The following is a 20,311-nucleotide window of genomic DNA, read 5'->3' on the forward strand; positions in this document are numbered from 1 at the left end:
CTCTGAACCTTACCAACGCCTTGGATCCAATTGCCTGATTGCAGCAGATCTAGGGAACCCAGGGACATGTTCAATAGCACCACAGAGACACAGCCAGCAAGATCCAGAGTACGGGAAACTCCCAACGAACAGATCCATTCCTTTATCACATGAATTCAGGAAAAAGAGAACATCAAGAGAGAGTTCGAATGTGGAGAGAGACATGAGAAGCATGTCAGCTGAATGCAAAAAATGAACCGTGTTTTGATTGTGATTCTGTGTTAACTGAAAGAAAAAATAATAACACCAAATTGGAATTTTGAACACTTACTAGACATTTGATGATATTAAGGAATGATTATAGGTTTCTAGATATGACAATGGTGTTGTGGTTATGTTTTTTAAAGTTCTTAATTTGGGGAACCCTTAGTGAAAAGAGCTTTGAAGAAATGATTTCAAGTCTGGGAGTCAGTGTTGGGAGAGAGAAAGTGGACGGGCATTTAGGTGAAATGAGACTGGACATGAGTTAATAAATGTTGAGGCAGGACTGCAGGTTTCAAGGACTCCTGTGCTCTTTCCTCTACTTGTGTGTATCTTTAAATCTTTCATTAAAAAATAAGCTTTTTACAAAAACAGAGGAGTGAAAGCTATTACCATGCCAGTACCCCTTTCTGAGTCTGTGAACTTCGCCAACTAACAACAGCAAAGTAAATCAACAACGATGTTATGATGTACATTGAGTTTGCTCACAGATTCCTGGTAAAAAACAGTGGTTCTTTGATAAACATCCTGCTTTCGAGACAGCACTCCTGTCTTCCACTAACCTGACCTCATTCTGGGGCTTCAAATCCTGTTCATCTTCGAACCAAGACAGATTTTCCCAGAAATATTTTCAGAGTTATTCAACCTACTGAAATTCTGTTTTCATGTTTCGTGTCTCCTGCATTAGAAAGTTATGATCAGATGGTTTTAAGAAAGGGAAAAAAATGAACAACAGTGACAAGTAGCACACACCTGGCAGCTCCTTCCTCTCTGCACAACCAGTGCAACCTCATTCCTGTCCCCACGCCTGTTGGAGGCTGTCCAAGAGTAGGAGCGTATTCCCGGCAATGGGCTTCTCCTTGAGCCTAAGACAGTGGACTTTGTTCTACACCTGGGGGGAGGGCAGGTAGGGGTGGAAAAGATGATGTTGTTGTGCTTAAAGAAAAGAATTGAAGAATTGAATGGATGAGGCTTTACTCCTCAGAATTTCTTGTTTTTAAATTGAATTGTTCTTAAATAGCATTAAATGAAGCCATTTGAACTGCCACAGTACGTGGCAACACTGGTCAAATATCAGTGTCTTGATATGTGTTACCCTAATACATCATTTAATAATAGAAGTATTACTTTCCTCCTATGAAAGTAGCCTTTCTCTCTCTCTCTCTCTCAGTACAAATCTAGTGGCTCTAATCTTGGAGGTAAAAAGGAACTTGACTTCAGGTCTCCCCAGCCCACAGGCCAAGTTCTTCTCACTCCACCGGGGCCAGGACAAGGGACAGACATCTTCCTTCTTCCTCCCAGCAGACAGTCTGGACCTTTAAGATCTTAGAAGTCCGCACCAAACCACCCAGGGAACCACCGCTGTTGGACACCATGTTAAATAGTGCATAGCACTGATATGTGGTGCAGTGAATTTGCTATGCGGAATTTAGCATGAATTAAGACAAATGAGCACTTCTCTGGAGAAAGGGGAACAGATAACATCTCCAGCCTTTGGGGGGAGAGATGAAATTCCACAAGGATTGCTTCATCGTCCTGGAAGCTGCGTGACCTCTAACATGGCATCGGTTAATCGTCCCAAGGCTCTGAGCCCAGGTGCTTTGGGGTGAAAGCACAGAGCACTGGCCTGAAATGACAAGGTGTTGAGCCATGCGGAGCCCCCAGCTGTGCTTTCCTACCTGAGACTCTCTCTGTTCTGAACATGAGATGTGAAAAGCACCTTGTTTTCAGGACAGGTCAGAGTTCGCTGACTTGGGAGTTGAACAGTGAGACTGAGTGTTCAGATAACACTCCTTCATTAAATGTGTTAAGTTTCCAGGAGATCAGACATTTGAAAATGATTTTTCTATTCATCTTCCCTGTATGTGAATTTATAGGAGGATACTAGGTTTGGAAAGGAAAAAAAAAGCAACCTTGAATGTACTATATTTATATTAGGTGCTACTTGAGGGTAGGGAGACTAACATCTGCATCGTTTGCAAAATTTCCCACTACTCAGCCTTATAGCAGTGGTGAGATGAACCCATCTACCTATCTGTCTGAGTCAAGTCAACTTATTTATGTTGAAAATTTTAGTGGTGCCGGGGAGGACACTGTGTGAAATATGGTGATGAAGGCCCCAAGCCCACCCATGGCCACTGGTCAGACTGGTCTTCTTGGTCCCCATGCTCCAGGACCTGCGGAGGGGGAGTGTCTCACCGGAGTCGCCTCTGCACCAACCCCAAGTAAGTATGCCTTGACCTCCTTCCGCACAAACGACGATTTCCATGCCATCAACCCTCCAAGCAGTATGCCTGTGTCTCAGCTCTCTCTCTCTCTCTTTTTTTTGTTTTTCTGAGATGAAGTCTTGCTCTGTCACCCTGGCTGGAGTACAGTGGTGTGATCTTGGCTCACTGCAACCTCTGCCTCCCAGGTTCAAGCTATTCTCCTGCCTCAGCCTCCCGAGTAGCTGGGTCTACAGGTGCCACCACCCGCCCGCCCTGCTAATTTTTGTATTTTTAGTAGAGACATGGTTTTATCATGTTGGTCAGTCTGGTCTCGAACTCCTGACCTCAGGTAATCCACCCGCCTTGACCTCCCAAAGTGCTGGGATCATGGGCATGAGCCATCGCACCTGGTCTCAGCTCTTAATAGTAAGTCCGTGCTACGCATATGATTGTAAGAAGCACTGAGTAGGAAAGGTATTTCACTCAAGCATTTCTTAATTACCTCTCTGTGCTATAACTTAAGATGCTTCTAACTATCTGACCACAGCAAAAAATAACAGCACCAACAGTAATATTCAGGAATTGGATTTTAATGACATTTACTTGACATACCCAGGATCTGATTAAAACAAATAAATCGTAAGAAAAGTATATAGAACACAAATAAATAAGATCAATAAGAACAATTTTTGTATGCAGAAAAAAACAAATTTTTGGTTTTCCATCAAATATATTTCCCTTCACAGCATGTGGTTTAATTTCCAGCTTCTGTAAGAAGTAAGAATGAATGTAAGAAGTAAGAATGCATCACCAATGTGGGGAAGTAAAGAGGCTTTGATTTTTTATTTTTTTAATTTAACTTTCATTTTAAATTCAGGGATAGAGTACAGGTTTGTTACATAGGTCAACTTTGTCATGGGTGTGTGTTGTGCAGATTATTTCATCGCCCAGGAATTAAACCTAGTATTCATTAGTTATTTTTTGTAGTCCTCTTCTTCCTCCCACCCTTCACCTTCCAACAGGCCACAGTGTGTGTTGTTCTGCTTTATATGTCCTTGTGTTCTCATCATTCAGCTCTGCCTTATAAGTGAGAACATGCAGTATTTGGTTTTCTGTCCCTGCATTCGTTTATTAAGGGTAATAGCCTCCAGGTTCCATCCATGTTCCTGCAAACAACATGATCTCTTCCTTTTTTATGGCTGCATAGTATTCCATGGTGTATATGTACCACATTTTCATTATCTGGTCTAACATTGATGGGCATTTAGGTTGATTCCACGTCTTCGCTATTGTGAATGGTGCTGCAATGAACATTCACATGCATGTGTCTTTATGGTAGGATGATTTATATTCCTTTGGATATATACTCAGTAATGGCATTGCTGGGTTAAATGGCATTTCTTTTTTAGGTTTTTGAGTAATTGCCACACTGTCTTCCACAGTGGTTGAATTAACTTATGCTCCTACCGAAGTGTATAAGTGTTCCTTTTTCTCCACAACCACTCCAGCACCTGTTATCTTTTAACAGTTTAATGGTAGCCATTCCGACTGGTGTTTTTTACATCTGCCTCTGCCCTTAAGCTTATTTAGGATGTGTCATTTGGCTTCTTGTTTCAATACCATCTTTAAAGCATGAGCTCCCCACCCCCCACTGTATCCCTTGGGCTACGTGCACTTACCAGTGTTTACATGCAAATTCTCTGGGGTGAGCTGTCAGTGCCAACCAGCAAAGGTGACTGGCTCTTTGGTATTGGTCTTTGGGTCCTGGCCTTGTCACCAGAAGACTGGTGGTGGAAAGAAATTTTAGTCTGGAAAGCAAAGTCATTGAACTTCCCTCTGAGTTCCACATTCTCTCACATGTGCTATCCTGGGAAAGTGTGGTCCTCCTCAGTCAGCTCCTCCCTGTGCAGGGTGAGGACAGCTGCCCACCCTGCCTCACCACTGCAGAGGCACTGGGCCCAGAGAGAAACAAGAACAGGCAAGCCTGCCCTGCCACTCTTGTAAAGGATTCACTCAATGGAAAAGGGAGCACAGCCTCACCATTTGTGTGCAAGAATGTGTTCTCGACCACTTGGAAATCCACTTTTCCAGCTGGGCGCAGTGGATCCTGCCCGTAATCCCAGCTCTTTGGGAGGCCGAGGCGGGCGGATCACGGAGTCAAGAGATCGACACCATCCTGGCCAACATGGTGAAACTTTGTCTCTACTAAAAATACAAAAATTAGCTGGGCGTGATGGCGCATGCCCGTAGTTGCAGCTACTCGGGAGGCTGAGGCAGGAGAATCACTTGAACCTGGGAGACAGCGGTTGCAGTGAGCTGAGATTGTGCCACTGCACTTCAGCCTGCCTGGGTGACAGAGCGAGACTCCATCTCAAAAAAAAAAAAAGAAATCCACTTTTTTCCTAATTATCCACTCTAACACTCTTAGCTTCATCTCTCCAATAAGCCTAATTTTTAAAAATAGAAAAATTAGCTGGGCGTGGTGGCACATGCCTGTAGTCCCAGCTACTTGAGAGGCTGAAGCGAGAGAATCACTTGAACCCAGGAGGTGGAGGTTGCAGTGAGCCGAGATTGTGCCACTGCATTCCAGCCTGGGCAACAGAGTGAGGCTGTCTCAGAAAAAAAAGAAATCCACTTTCCCTAAGTACCCACTCTAACACTCTTAGATTCATCTCTCCAATAAGCCTAATTTGAAATAATTTAGTTAGCTACTAAAATATGAAAATTCTGACCTCAAAATACACATTCCAGACCGTCGCATGGAGGGAAGTTTTGTGAGGGCTCCACTCGCACTCTGAAGCTCTGCAACAGTCAGAAATGTCCCCGGGACAGTGTTGACTTCCGCGCCGCTCAGTGTGCCGAGCACAACAGCAGACGATTCAGAGGGCGGCACTACAAGTGGAAGCCTTACACTCAAGTGGAAGGTAAATCTCAAACTGCTTTCGGGTAATAGCCTTGTGCTTTACTACCTTTACTTTTTAAAGAAGTACATGATTGAGAGTGTGGTGCACAAATAAACCAGATATCACTCTGGGAGGTGAGGGTCGCATATTCTCCTCTGGAGGTTGGTTTTATTTTGCCAGCCCCACTGTCACGACCTCTTATCTAAACTTGACCAGCTTTGAGGTCAGAAATCAACACACCAGATAGAAAGGTTGTGCATAGTACAATGAAACTCATCAAAGAAGTGATAAAAAATACAAGATAGATCCTGCGTGGAAACTGAATCAGTATGTTTTTGAATTAAGAATTACAGTAGTTGATGAATTAAGAATTACAGTAGTTGTTGCTATAAGCAAGTTACCCATTGAATACTTATAATTGTCAAAGAATGAAAGAGAAATTTCAGTATATTTTAGAAAATGGAATAATTTTGAAGCATACCATGTTCAGAAAGTATTGATCTATAACTATAAACCAAGAAGTTTATTTGTGGCATGTATAAGACTTTACTCCCCACTGGGAAAGAAATAAGTGTGTTTTCATGATTAAAATAACTTAAAGTCAGTAGCTCAAGTGGCATAATTAAGGAGAAATTCAAAGAAAACCTAATCATCTCATTGCTTGAAACTGGGAACATTGCCTGAAAAAATGACAGAAGCCCTTTGGACATAGACAAGTGAGATGTCCCATCTGATATTCACATTCATCATCTCAGTATATACAGTGTTTTCACGGTGTCAGGTTCATGCAGCTAGAAAATTCTGAAAGGAAATTACAAACAATTTCCCCAAAGCATGTTTGGTTGTCCCTTCACTCCTCCTAAGTCTGTACGAATGGAGCTAGTGTGGTACAGGCCACTAGGGAGGAGAGAAAGGTAGAATGAACTTTGAAATCGTGGTTCAAAAATGTGTGTGCATTCCTCCTGACTGCCAATCTTCAGTGAATAAGCTCATTCATCATGGAAGCACATACTAAATTTGATTCTTAGAATTATTCAGTTGGGCCTCTTATCTTGAATGATAAGGAAAATACCGGTAGATGAATCTCGGGCCTATAAAAATTTCTAAGACAGACAAAACGTTCATCATTAATTGTCTCCTTTTTTACCAAGAAGAGAACAAAAGGGGCAAAATGGTTTCAAAAAAAAGTTCATATTAAATATAAACCAAAAAACCTTGAAATGGATTATTTAGGAAGGAAGTAAACTTCCTATTTCTCTAGGTACCAATATTTTAAAACAATTTATTATATTTGTAGAAAACATTGTTCTCAAGAGATTTCATCTAAGTTATTCTTTTTATTAGTTTGATTTTTCATGTATTTTACCAAATGCATTAAGCAATTCAGTGATGTTTCAGTGATGTTTTTGATTCTTTTATTACATTTTATCTGTAAGAATTTTGTGTATTACTACAAAATGGTAGTGATTTTTTTTGCATTTCTACAAGATAGTAATGATACTAGTGAAACAGTAAAGCATTAATGTTGTAGCCAACAAATATTTATTGAATGCCTACTATGTGCCAAACACTGTATAAAAATCAAAGGTCTTAAAGAACACTGTAAAGTAAAATTTAATAGTGAAGCAATAAATAAATTTAAAGAAACAAAACAAAACATAATGAGCCAACCATTAAAAATGCCATTGTAATGTATTATTGTGTGGGAGTTATTTTATGGGGGAAGAAAGAAAGTCTATCTAAAATTCAGATCAAAAATGATCAGAGCTTAAGTATTTTTCTTATTTGTGTTTGTGTGTGTATTTCTTTTTAAGATCAGGACTTATGCAAACTCTACTGTATCGCAGAAGGATTTGATTTCTTCTTTTCTTTGTCAAATAAAGTCAAAGATGGGACTCCATGCTCGGAGGATAGCCGTAATGTTTGTATAGATGGGATATGTGAGGTAATCATGATCCTTCATTCATTCAACAAATGATTCCAGACAGTCTGCTTTGTGTCAGGCATCCCGTAGAGGCTAGAAAGACCGGACGTATAAGATAAGCCTTTACCTCTAAGTCACAGCCCAGTGGGGAGAAAGCCAGAAGAACACATTGATGACACGCTGCTTTGCAGCAGTGGAAGTGTGTGCATAGCATAAGGAGAGGGAGGGGCCCATTCTGTCTTAGATGTGGGTCTGGGACATTTGTGGGGCTCCTAGGAGAAGGAAACATCCACATCCAAGCTAGATCTGAAAGGATGAGTTAGAAGAGGGATGTCAGGAAAATAGAGAGGGGACGTGGTGGTGCCAGATGCGTGGGTTGCTAGCAGCCGATTCAGTCATCAGAATGCCCAGAGGGAAAGTGGGGGACTGGGGGAAGCTGTGGGAAGGGTTGGGGTGAGAAGAGAGTCTTCAAGGCCATCTCCAAGGCTGGATGGGGATCCTGTGCCCATGTACCTAGGTATTGAGTCTGAGAACGGTGGAGCCACAGGATTCGGTTGCGGTTTGTGGGCAGTAGTGTGGAGAGTCAGTGAAGCAGGGCTGGGTGAGAGCCTGGGCCACTTTGCAGCTCAGACAGAGACCTCAACAACGTACAGCAGCTACACATTCGCTGAGGAGGGCGGGCGGACAGGGATGCAGGAGACAAGCTGGGGAAGTGTCGGTGGCTAAATGAACATAAGTGACTGATGTTACCCTTACCCTGACTGGCAGAGGGAAGGGGTGGAAAAAATGTTATTATAAACCAAGCAAAGGTGTTAGCAGATCAAACACATTGCATGTAGACAGTGGGGTTTCAAATGAAGAAGTTACTCAATCTGCATATCTTACGGAGTCCAAAAACATCTTTTCTAGTTCTCACTTCCCCTAAATTATCGACCATGGTAAAGTTCAGTCATCTACTGAGATCCTTAGTATAATCATTTTTAATACATAAGAGTTAGGCTGGATGATTCCATTAAGATCTCTTTCATTGTACCTCAACTGTACAGCCCTCAATTTTGTCTAATTGTTAATTGATGTGTTCATTATTTTATTGTAGTTAGGTTTCTTAATGATACAGTGTCATAATCCCTTATTTGTAACTCTGAAATCCAAAAAGCTGTGAAAATGTGGGGGGTACCTGAATTTGTTTGGTGACAAAGCCTTTCCTGAACTGATATGAGACTATTGATTGGTTTTATTTATCTCACTTACTGTAAATATGTAGGGCTTTACTATAGAAACATTCATGAGTTAATTATGGGATGCCACCTAGGGCCTTGTGGGATTCTCATATGCATTACATACATAACATCTATTACCTTTCTGAAATTAAAAAAACACTCTAAGTTCTGAAATACATCTGGCCCTGTGAATTTCAAGCCAAGAATTGTAGTTATTTTGCTTCTGAGTGGAATTTTTTTTTTTTTTTTTTTGGACATATAGAGCCTATTCTCTGTTAGAAAGTGTAATACAAACGAACATCAGAGAAATTTTAAAGAGCTCCTAAAATTCTAAGGAAGTGAATAAACATGCCCTTTATGTAATTACTACTGAGGAGAATTTCTGTGTGTCATCTGCTCCTTCTCTGTCATTGCGTGAGACAATTAAAGCCCACAATGGCATATTTTGTTAGAACCTTGTGTAGACACATTGCTTGTCATTGTGCTAAGGCCTTTAGATCAGTCTGAAATTCACCCATCACTCTAACAAGACAACCTATAGATTTAATTTAGGGCCACTTGTGTAACAATACTAAAGAGGACAGGTGATGATTCACATTTTAAAAGCTTCCTACATTTTTGAAGGGTAACACTGTAGCCCCGCTGTGCACATATTAGGTATCCAATAAATATTTGTTAACTACCCTACGTTGGTGAAATTTTCAACTCTAGTGGGGAAGAGGTTTCTTGTATGAGATTGGTGACAGTATTGCTGTGTTGTCCTTTCTTTCATGAATGACATGTGACCTCGTGGGCCCTCCAGAGAGTTGGATGTGACAATGTCCTTGGATCTGATGCTGTTGAAGATGTCTGTGGGGTGTGTAATGGGAATAACTCAGCCTGCACGATTCACAGGGGTCTCTACTCCAAGCACCACCACACCAACCGTGAGTACTTTAGAGCCGCCTGCGAGTCTTGGGCAAAGAAGATTGTAACTGAGTCTTCCTAGCACAGGAGCTTGAGGCAACAGTGAAAACAGCAGGCCTACCTTCCACTGCCTCGCTTCCTGCCTCAGCTAGCGCTTGGCTTCTCGGGCCTCTTGCTTTGATTGGAAGTGGTTGCTAAGTTATTTGAAATAAAATTGTTCTTAAGAAGAGTGAACATCACAGGAGCTCTGCTCCTATTAATAAAAAGCAGTCAGGTATAGTTCTAAGGTGACTGGTCACCAGAACACATCTTCCCCCAGTTCCAAATGAGGATTCTCAGGTTTTGTTTACTGAGGACTGGGGTTGCTTAGAGAGTCTGCCTTATGGAATGACAAGCTGTATCTTCCCCATTTCCTTTATCTAGAGTATTATCACATGGTCACCATTCCTTCTGGAGCCCGGAGTATCCGCATCTATGAAATGAATGTCTCTACCTCCTACATTTCTGTGTGCAATGCCCTCAGAAGGTACTACTTGAATGGGCACTGGACCGTGGACTGGCCCGGCCGGTACAAATTTTCAGGCACTACTTTCGACTACAGACGGTCCTATAATGAGCCCGAGAACTTAATCGCTGCTGGACCAACCAATGAAACACTGATTGTGGAGGTAAAGTCCAGCCTCTTGGTTTTGGGGCTTAGATTTTGGGGGTGTTCTGGTATTCATGTAAATTCATGGCTGTTGGCATAATTTTAAGAAGAATGTAAACAGTTATAAAAAAGAGTGATCCATCCATAGCTGGAATGGGGCAGCAGACTTGTTTTTATCATCATTCACATTTTGATGTATGATTACATTTGTATTTAAGTGCTCACCTGTGTTCCCATTTGGGGGTTTTAGCAGTAGATGTTTGCAGAAGGCTTCTTCTGTCCTATAAGCTCGTCGGCTGTGAGAAGTGACCACTGTTGAGGGAGGGAGGTGGGCTCTGACTTCGCCTGTGTCTGGGGTGGGATCAGCATTTCTGCTGTGTTCTGTGGCAATAGGAGAAGAGAGCCCAGAGGCGAGGCCCCTTGCTGTGTGATGACCTGCCTGTGTCACAGCAATGACCTTGGCTGGCCACAGCTCTGCAGTCACATCAACCCAGTGTCCAGTGGGTGGGTCACCTCCTGAACCGAGCAGTTCTGTTTACTCGTGAATGCAGAGGCTCGCAAAATATAGTCAGATTCTGACAACACCATCTATCACATGCAACTGTGCAGATGGCAGTGGTGGGCAGTGGACGTTCTAACTCCCCACCTTGCTATGTTTCTGTGCACAGTTGAAAGAAGGTTCTTGGTTCAAAAGTTGCCCCATCGACCTACACGTTGCTATGGAAGTACAGCCACCTGGATACTCCCACCTGTTCCCTGGGACTGGCTGTCCTATTTCATCCTCTTGTGTCTTCCTAGGAGATGCCTCCCCTGGCAGTCGGGGTGTGGTTTAGGTGGAGCAACTGCTGCATCTCCACAGGTCCTACTTCCATCTCCTGTCCTGCCCCTGAACTCTTTCATTCTACCCCTTTCTAAACATATTTATCCTGAATTCTTTCCTTGATCATGTCTCCCACCATCTAAGGCTTTTAGCTTTAACAATCAGAGAGAAAGAGAGATGCCTCCAGGTTGAAAATAAGTGGGGCTTATTAGGAAACTGTTCTTAATGGAAGAAGAGTTGCAGAGGATCAGAATGTCAGGACTGGAGAGTATCTCAATGACCTTGCAGTGCAGCCCCCTGTCCTGGGATTATACCTGTCCCACAACATCAGCACCACTGAGACTGGAGCTGTGTCATCAGGCAGAGGGTGGAGCATGGGGCCAGGGTGCTCAGGGGAGGGTGAGATCTTGGTATACATGGGCATCATATCAGGATGCCATGACTCTCAGGTGCAGGCATGAGATTTATGTCAACAGGTTCTGGTGAGTTTTCTAGAAAAGTCTTCTAACCAAGATTCAAGGATCTAATACGTTTATGAGAGGAATGGTGGCTGGTCCATATGATTGGGTTTCAAGCTAGGAAATGTAGAGTCCAAACCCATTCCATGCCCTAAACTATGACTCAGTGATCTCCTTTACTAATAAAACACCTTTTCCCGAGGACTTAACGGGTACCTGCCAGTAGGCAAAAGTCTCCTTCATCTCTCCCAGTAGAAAGTGCTCTAATTTAACTTTAGTCAGGCATGGATCATACCTATTGCTGTTGAAATGTCCTGGGTTATTTGAACTCACCAGGAAGTGTGATGACGCTTTGTAGGTCTCTCTTTCTGATTTGCTCAGATGCGGGGATTTGCAGAGGATCCCAAAGAAACACCAAGGGAGATAGTCAAATGCTCTTGTTAGGCTGTATCAGATTATCACATGTACCCCCAATATATGTGTATCTATTATGTATCAATAAAAAAATGATAACCTAAAAATGCTTTTTCTAAGCTGCAAAAGTGTTTGAAGTTTTACATGTAGGCATACACTAACTGTAAGGAGAAGGGTACAAAGTCTAGACATTTTTTTGGATGAGCTTGAATCTAGATGGGAGGATTATTCCTGTTCCAAAATTTTATGTAAAAGTTTGGATGATAGTCTGAATTTATTTTATCATCATAATATTTTTGTTGATTGATTGTTATTTTAAGTAGTCTAAAGCACGTTAGCATGTATTTGCTGGTTTTGCATTAATTTGTTTTATTTTTCCCCTTTCTTATTTTGTAGCTGCTGTTTCAGGGAAGGAACCCGGGTGTTGCCTGGGAATACTCCATGCCTCGCTTGGGGGCCGAGAAGCAACCCCCTGCCCAGCCCAGCTACACTTGGGCCATCGTGCGCTCTGAGTGCTCCGTGTCCTGCGGAGGGGGTAGGTCCCTTCTAATGCTGCTCCTGGAGGCAGCACATGAGCCTTCAGCCACGGGGTACATTGCACCGGCCTTTCTTGAGTCCTAATGAGTAGCCTGGGTTTCTCCCTGCCAGTAGCAGTGACATTCCCAAGGTGGGGAGTGGTGGTCCTGAGTGTTGCTTGTCAGCCTGAGCTGCCTTTTCCAGTTTATCTGCTTCAGTGTGTGACTCTGAGGAAGTCAACAGATGCATTGGTTCCTACTTTCCATCTAATTTATGATTTTGTTAACTGAGATGAGTCAAATGAAAGTCACTGTAATTATGAGATACATCATGTTGATGGTGAGAAACAGACACTTGCATGGAAAATACATCGTCCTAAAGTGGGTTTTTTGATCTAACTAATCTTGTTCAAAACGTTTCCTGGAAAGAGCTTTGCCTGCAAGTTGTATAGTCAGATTTGCCCAGAAAGTAAAAGAATATTTTGAAAGTTGCAATGAAAACATCAAGAAAAAACATGTCAAAAAGAACTGCATGTGTGAATCGAGTGCCTTGTCATCTTCATACCATAAACAATGGAAGCTCACATTTAAATCAGCAAAGCTAGTTCCACTTAAAGAAAGTTTTTAGCTAGAGCCAATATATACTGACTGTCTGATATAAATAGTAATGAGTAAATATTTGCAAGCTTAAAACAATGTAGTAAATTCTATCTGATATTTATAAAATACACAAGTTTCCATGTGGCCAAATGGATTTCAGCTTTGTGCAGTCCAGGTTTTAATAACTAATAAGTTAAATTGACAATATTATGTTTAAGTAAAAGAAAATGATTCATAATCCAGGTTTTAATAACTAATAAGTTAAATTGACAATATTATGTTTAAGTAAAAGAAAATGATTCATAAATGAGAACTGGCATAAAGTAATAAGGTAATGAATGAACAAAAATAAATAAAAATAAATGTGTATGTTCTCAATAGTTGCTATAAATAAATAAGATGAAGAAACTAAAGGAAAACTGAGAGATTAACAAAAAACTTAAATAGTCCTAAAAGTTAACACTATGTGCTTGACATATGTTCATTCTCCCCAGTATGAACTAAGGATGAAATAGTTAAATTATGAATGCTAGCAAAGCTAATGACTCTGAATGAAATACTGTCTTAGGAAAAACATGACTACCTTCTACACAGAAGGATAGCAAGCACATTGCTCTAATAGTGACCAGAGAGAAATATGAAGGAAATCTCACACTAGTGATATGGCCCAAGTCAGCCACCAGTCTACTTTGTTTAGGAAATAGTGGAACAGAAGGACATTGTATGCTCTTCTCTCTGTGTGACATGGAACATTCCTAACCATATGTATTCTTCCTTCCTTTTCCTTCTGATCTTATAATCATACCCATGGTTTTGTGGATTATGTTGAATGCACTTGATTTTACCTCTTCCTATTTAGGATCTTCTAATAAACAATAATTGGTTAGGATAATAATTGAATCAGAAAACTTCATATTTGTGTAAGGAAAGTATGAATTTTTGAACTCTTTCTTGTACATTTTCATTTGGTAAAAAATATATGATGAATTCCATGGAAACATCTGTAGAGAATGGCCAGTCGATGATTCTGTTTCAATCTACCAGGTTCACTGGTGTCTTTCCTTTGAGCATCAAGCATTCAGAGGAACTCTTAGTTTTCTCAGCTACTACCAGGCTACTCATCTCAGTATCCTGAAACACTGAAGGAATGACTAGTGTATTTGCAACTCATCTAACTATCCCTAAGGAATAGAGAGTTTCTGGGGGAAATCAACCCAAAATCCATTCTCAAATCACTTTTCTAAAGAGCTGCATTATAGAGCAAGTGAGTTTTGTTTGTTTTCAATTTCAGTGGAAAACAGGGATTCTCAATTCAACAGCTGGATGGAGTTCAGGATGTCTGTACTTTCCCACCTCTGTAGGATGATGCTCTACAGTCTTCCTGGTAAAAACCTGACCTCTTCATAGGACAGAGACTCAGAACTTAATCAAGGCACCCTGTCACTGGCCATGTTTGTATGATTAGGAAGAGGAACACTTGCAAATGGTATACTGCAGGGTTTAAACTATAGTCAGTCCTCCTCTATTTTTGTAGATGCATAAAACCACAGCCTTTCTCACCTGTTCTCTCTCTTTCCTTCCCTAGTATCCCCAGAATTACTTTCTATACAACCAAGATGAAAGTAAGAAACACATTATTGCCATGTATTGAGCACCTACCATGTGCTTTCACATATATTATCTTGTCAAAACCTTTGACAGGGTAAGGGTAGAATGACCACAGGTTTGGGGCAGCCATATCAGTTTCAAGTCTTGTCTTTATCAGGCCATGCTCCTTAGAAATTTTGAACCTGCCTTTTGTTTCACATGTCTGTGTGAAGAGACCCCCAAACAGGCTTTGTTGAGCAGCAAGGCTGTTTCTTTCACCTGGGTGCAGGTGGGCTGAGTCCAAAAAGTGAGTCAGCAAGGGTGGTGGGATTATCATGAGTTCTTACAGGTTTTGGGATAGGCGGTGGAGTTAAGAGCAATGTTTTGGGGGCAGGGGGTGGATCTCACAAAGTACTTTCTTAAGGGTGGGGAGAATTACAAAGAAACTTGTTAAGGGTGGGGGAGATTATAAAGAACATTGATCAGTTAGGGTAGGGTAGAAAAAAATCACAATGGTGGAATGTCATCAGTTAAGCTATTTTCACTTCTGTGGCTCTTCAGTTGCTTCAGGCCATCTGGATGTATACGTCCAGGTCACTGGGGATATGATGGCTTAGCTTGGGTGCAGAGGCCTGACACCTTTCATGTCTGTGAAGTGTAAGGCTGTATGAATATCAATGCCTGGAAGCAATCCTTATTATCATTAGCAGGTAACTTGGTTCAAACAGGTTTACTGACTCCCATTCTTATGCCACCCTACCATAGCCAAACTGCTACTTAGTTTGTTACTGATGTTCACATTCTTTAACAAAGATGATTCTGCCAGGGAAGCATAACGTGTTCGCTGACTTCCTGTCTTCCTTTCATAATACAGCTTCTACCTGGCAATGGGCGTTGCAGTCCATTGAACATTAGATTGAAATATCAGCAATGAGGAGGCCACCTCACACATAGGCAGTGTTCACTTTTCATGGCCATTCAGGGTGAAAGCTGATCTTCTTCAGTTCTCGTATTCAATTTTCCCTTGATCTATGTTTGGGGGACTTGTAAAATTTCCCCCAATAGTCTTAACTAAGATAGTTTATTCACTGAATGTTAATTACAGTGACTGCTTATGAGATAAGGGCTTTTATATCCCAGGACTTCATTACTCAATTTTAAGTGGTTATTTTGATTAAGCAGTTTATCAGAATTTACTGTCTCTGCCTTGCTGAACTTTAGGATTTCAGGAGTTGATATCTGATGACGTAGATCCTTTAGAACTAAATCCTCAATTACTTTAAGTGTATTAAATGCTTCATTAGTTGTATCCTGTTGGAGCCTTCTAAATTTCAAAAGTTAAATCAGATTATTTAAATTCTGCGGTATCTGACAATAGCATATTTTAACTGCTTGGATGATTGATATTGGAGGCTGAAAATCCAATATGAGTCTCATTCTCAGTTTTTCAGTTTTGTGAGAGAATAATTAACTTTGCCAGTGATATAATTGTAATGTAATGGGGAGCCAAGCAAGAAAACATGAGGCAGATGAGAACAGAGGTAGTCTTTATTGGGTTGGCGGGCGAGGTTCACCAATCCCCTAGGAGGAAGGCCGAGGAAGTCGCGCTCCGGGCGGGTATCAGGGGGCCTTTTATAGGGCGAGGTAGGCGGGGTTTGTAGGTTTCAGTTTCTAAGGAATGACATGTCCAGGAGCTTGTGAGGGGTTTTTGGCGGGCGCGGGCTTTTTTTGCACGCTGAGAGTCTTAGCAGGAAGTGAAGGGCGGGAAGTCCTAACAAACGGCCTGCCATGTCGGGTGATACCGCCATGTTGGGTCTAGTTTCCTGCCTAACAATAATAACCTTTGATTATTGTTCTCATTTCTTGGAAGATTAGGTCAATGCATCACCTGAAAATTCTTGACCTGATTCCCAAAGGAAAAGGAAACGTGTAGATGCCATTTTCATCTTATCTGCATATTTTATAAATTTTAAGGCTTCTACTTGCATAGACTTCTTGATGTTCTGAATTTGAAACTTTTAAGTCATCTTTTTCTTAGCTCTCTCTTTGAGAATTTAAGGTTCTACAAGGGGCTGTTATGGAATTCATGAATGGGAAGAAGATAGCTGGAAAATTTCCCCCACCTCTTGCTTCATTCCAGAAACACTACTTCACATCAAAAGAGGATGGATAATTCTTTTTGATTTAAAGAGATCTCATTTCCTTATCTCTTACAATGGGTCCATCTCTCTGTAGGAAATAAGGTTTTCACACAGCCAGGTAATGCCTTTTATCTCCCTTTTGACAGCTTCTTCTGTTTCTTTTTTCTCTCCTCTCACTTTTATGACATAATTGCATTTTTTAATTTCAATGTTCCTGGTTCGTTGTGCCCTAACTGGACACTCAGTGGGTATCTGGAGCATCGGTAATGGGGTATAAAACTCAAATAAGGAAGCAGCATGCCAACAACATTGCTCAGAACCAGTTTATCCTATTGTGTCTGTCTCTGAGAGGGAGACTTTTTGATGTGGTAATGACTTCACTAGACTTTTGTTTACCTTGTCGAAACATCAGCTTTTTCTCAAAATTATATATGCTGTCCTCTTTTAAAGTCACTATCTACAATTCACTAGGCTCAATGTATTCCAAATCACTAATCTCCAACCTCAGATTTATTTCCAAATAAAAATACTTATTAAAATTTTACCTATGTCTTAAATTGTCCAACTTGTATGCTGCAATGTCTGGGGATGATGCATTTTTATTCAAATGGAAATATTCATCCAATTCACAACAAAATTTTCTCAGACAAATCTTAAAACTGGCTTGAAAACCATCCTCTCTTACATTTTTTTCAATAATATTCTCTTCACCATCCACAGATATTTCTAGGACTTAAGCTTTAATTCATTTAGGGATTAAGTTTGAAAAAAGTGATTGAAATCACTTGCAAACTTGCCTTACTTTGTTGATATCAAACCATCCATTTATCCATTCATTCATTGATCATCAGTCAGCAAATGCTTGCGTGTTTGGATCTGAACCCTAAACATCTTAAAGCCACCTGGGGAAATACAAGAGACCTTTGCTTGATTTATTCTCTATCTGAATTGAACAATGAAATGCCAAAGTAGGTGTTGCTTTACATGAAAACTATTTAGTGCCTCTTTAGTGTCATAACTAGTTGAGGTATCGTACATTTGTGCATCTTAATTGGGGAATCAAGTACTTTGATCCAGCAATTTTTTCTTAAATGTGTGAGCCACTATGCTGAGTTCGGACTGTATAAGGACAGATGGTATATACTTGGCCCTGTCCTCAAAATCACTTGCAGTCTGGAGCAAGGAGTTACCCATATGCCCATGTGTGACAATGCAAGATGGTAGACTCTGTTGCGTTCCAAGAACTATGAGAATTCAGAGAGATCTCCAGGCCTGTGCACAGGAAGAGCCTCAGCTCAGCTGCAGTTGGGACGCCTGTCTTCCTCTGAGTTCCATTGCTGTGAGATGTCTTTAAAGAGCAGTAGTGGGTTTTGGTTCCTATTGCCCATCTGATTGGCTAACATTTCTAGATCTTTTTCACAGGAACTGCTTCAGATGGGATCTTTCCCATCCTCACTTTGTGTGCTAGAATGTTCTGAATCCTAGAGTTGGTGTATCTCTTTCTTTTTTAAACTTTGGCTCAAGGGTTGGGTCCCAGAGTTCAGCTTGAAATGATTCTGGTTTCTTCTTCCCTGCCTTGGGTCATCTTTGAGCTGATCTACTAAAAATGTCTCCTGTTCTTTATTCTTTATCTAAGTCCCTATAAATTACAAAATGTATTACCTCCCCACCAACCCCTTTCTGCCCAAAAAAGCAGAGAAAAAAACAAAGGTTTGTCTTCCAGAGAGTGGGGTATATTCTTCAGGGACCTGGGCTGTGTGATGTCACCCGGGCCCATTTCTTCAAGTGTATTCAGAGCTCCAGGGTTAGACAAAGAAGCCCACATCTTCCCAAAAAGCAGGAATTCTTTCCCTTTGCCAGAGTCTGTGCAGTTCCAGCAAGCCTCCACTCATCAGGGGTGCCAAGGTCTCTCCCACGTTCCCACTATGTGGCCATGGCCTGTTCTTCTCCACCTTCTCTGTGCAAGTCCCTTTGGCCCACAGGTCTTAAAGTCTGCAAACTTGGAGCCTTAAAAATGGGTAATTACTGCCCATATCCAGATGGGTTGCATGTCCCTTGGCCATTGACAGGTCAAGGCTGTCAGGGAAATCAGCTAGTGAAGCCAGTTCCCTATGAAGCAGGGAATCTGTCTCTGGTAAGACATGTGAAGGTGCCTCAGCCTCCAAGCTCTAGTAAATGTTGAGATAACATGTGTCCACAGAAATCATGCTGGGCCAACCTGGCACTTAAATACACTGGGAACCATTCAGAATTTGGACTGCATCCAGGAATACACCAGTTCTCTTGAGCTGTCTTCCCTCTTCCAAGTTCAAGGTCCTGTAATGTTCATGCGTGAGGCATCAGTAATATATCAAGCACATGTGATAGAAACAATGCATGCTTCTTTTGAGAGCTCATGCGTTCATTTGTGGAACATTTTCTGGTTTTCCATGTAATTTTGCTTACAGAATTGGTTTGATTTTTTTTTCTTTTTCTTTATAAAAGGAGGATAAAGCATTTGGCAACAGCTGGAATTCATTCTATAGTTCGAATTATGGAAAACTCAGCAATTCTTTGATGAAATCATGATCTTTCAGACTTAAGACTCTTCTTCTAGACGGTCTGGCAAACATGATGGTTTTTCAGTGGTTTCCAAAGACCTGGCCAGAGTTGGTTTCTGTAAAAAGATGAAAGCAGTGCCCAAGCACATTGCTCATCAAACTCACCACCCCATGGCCAGGGTTTGTCTTTCCACAGCTAATGGATTGTTCTCTCTGAGTTTCTTGCATTACCTTTTGAAGCTTATGCCCTTCCTTTCTTTTATCTATTAATATAGATCATTTAGAAGATTGGCCTCTGTGATTCTGGCATTCAAATAGACTCTGTGATTTTTCTTTCTGACAAAGTTAAGTGATTGTAAGTACTGCTGAGAAGTTGCTTCATGGACGTGCCATTAGTCAGAGAAATAATACCTAAGTCTCCATAAATGTCCAGAGAAGTAATACCTGAGCTAAACAGCCAAGGAGACTCCATTCCGTCATGTGAGATGCATCTAAAAACATAATCATCCAAAATCTGGTATAATAATAGACCTTGGAAAGCCTCAATACTGTTGGACATATGGCTGTCTGTACATATTTTTGCATTCTCAGAATATTCAGACATTTGAAATTAGTCAATGGAATAAACATTTGAATTCACTTTTGTGTCTATTACTGTTTATATGGCTTGGTATATTAGGGTCCTCCAGAGAAACAACCAAAAGGACGTATCTCTCTATCTACTCATCTATCTGTCTATGTAGAGAAAAAGAGATTGATTGGGAGAGATTGGCTTATGTAATTCACTGTATGCAAGCTACAGAAACAGGGTAACCAGAGAGGTGTCTTCCAGTCTGAGTCTGAGGTGATGGCTGGAGAAGAACACTGTGAGTCCTGGAGTCTGAAGGCCGAGGATTTGCTGATGTCACATACAAGAACTTAATACTTTAGGTCTAAGTGGACTAATCCAAGATCTTGAGCAAGCAAATTACATGTGTATTGTCATCAAAAGTCTCTGATTAAGGACCCAAGAAAAATCCTTTGAAAACAGAGTGTGCAAGAACTGGAGTGTAGTTTCTTTTGCTTAATTTTTAGCTCTTGTAGTTTTTCCTACATGGGAGGTGGAAAGGTAGGAAATAGATGTCTTATTACTGGATAATGGAAACATGGATTGGCACGGTGTTCTGAATATGAGATGAGAGAGTGCC

General features: G+C 41.1%; 1 protein-coding gene across 1 annotated transcript in view; it reads left to right on the forward strand.

The window, feature by feature from the left end:
- ADAMTS16 (ADAM metallopeptidase with thrombospondin type 1 motif 16) overlaps window positions 1-20,311 on the forward strand; it is a 184,644-nt gene that overhangs the window by 90,752 nt on the left and 73,581 nt on the right. The window contains exons 12-17 of the mRNA XM_023218246.1: window positions 2,317-2,465; window positions 5,199-5,371; window positions 7,165-7,295; window positions 9,297-9,420; window positions 9,824-10,068; window positions 12,138-12,276. Of these exons, the coding sequence (XP_023074014.1) occupies window positions 2,317-2,465; window positions 5,199-5,371; window positions 7,165-7,295; window positions 9,297-9,420; window positions 9,824-10,068; window positions 12,138-12,276 (961 nt within the window). The remainder of the gene's footprint in view (window positions 1-2,316; window positions 2,466-5,198; window positions 5,372-7,164; window positions 7,296-9,296; window positions 9,421-9,823; window positions 10,069-12,137; window positions 12,277-20,311) is intronic.

This window comes from Piliocolobus tephrosceles, chromosome 4, assembly GCF_002776525.5.
Source record: "Piliocolobus tephrosceles isolate RC106 chromosome 4, ASM277652v3, whole genome shotgun sequence".
NCBI classification, from domain to species: domain Eukaryota; kingdom Metazoa; phylum Chordata; class Mammalia; order Primates; family Cercopithecidae; genus Piliocolobus; species Piliocolobus tephrosceles.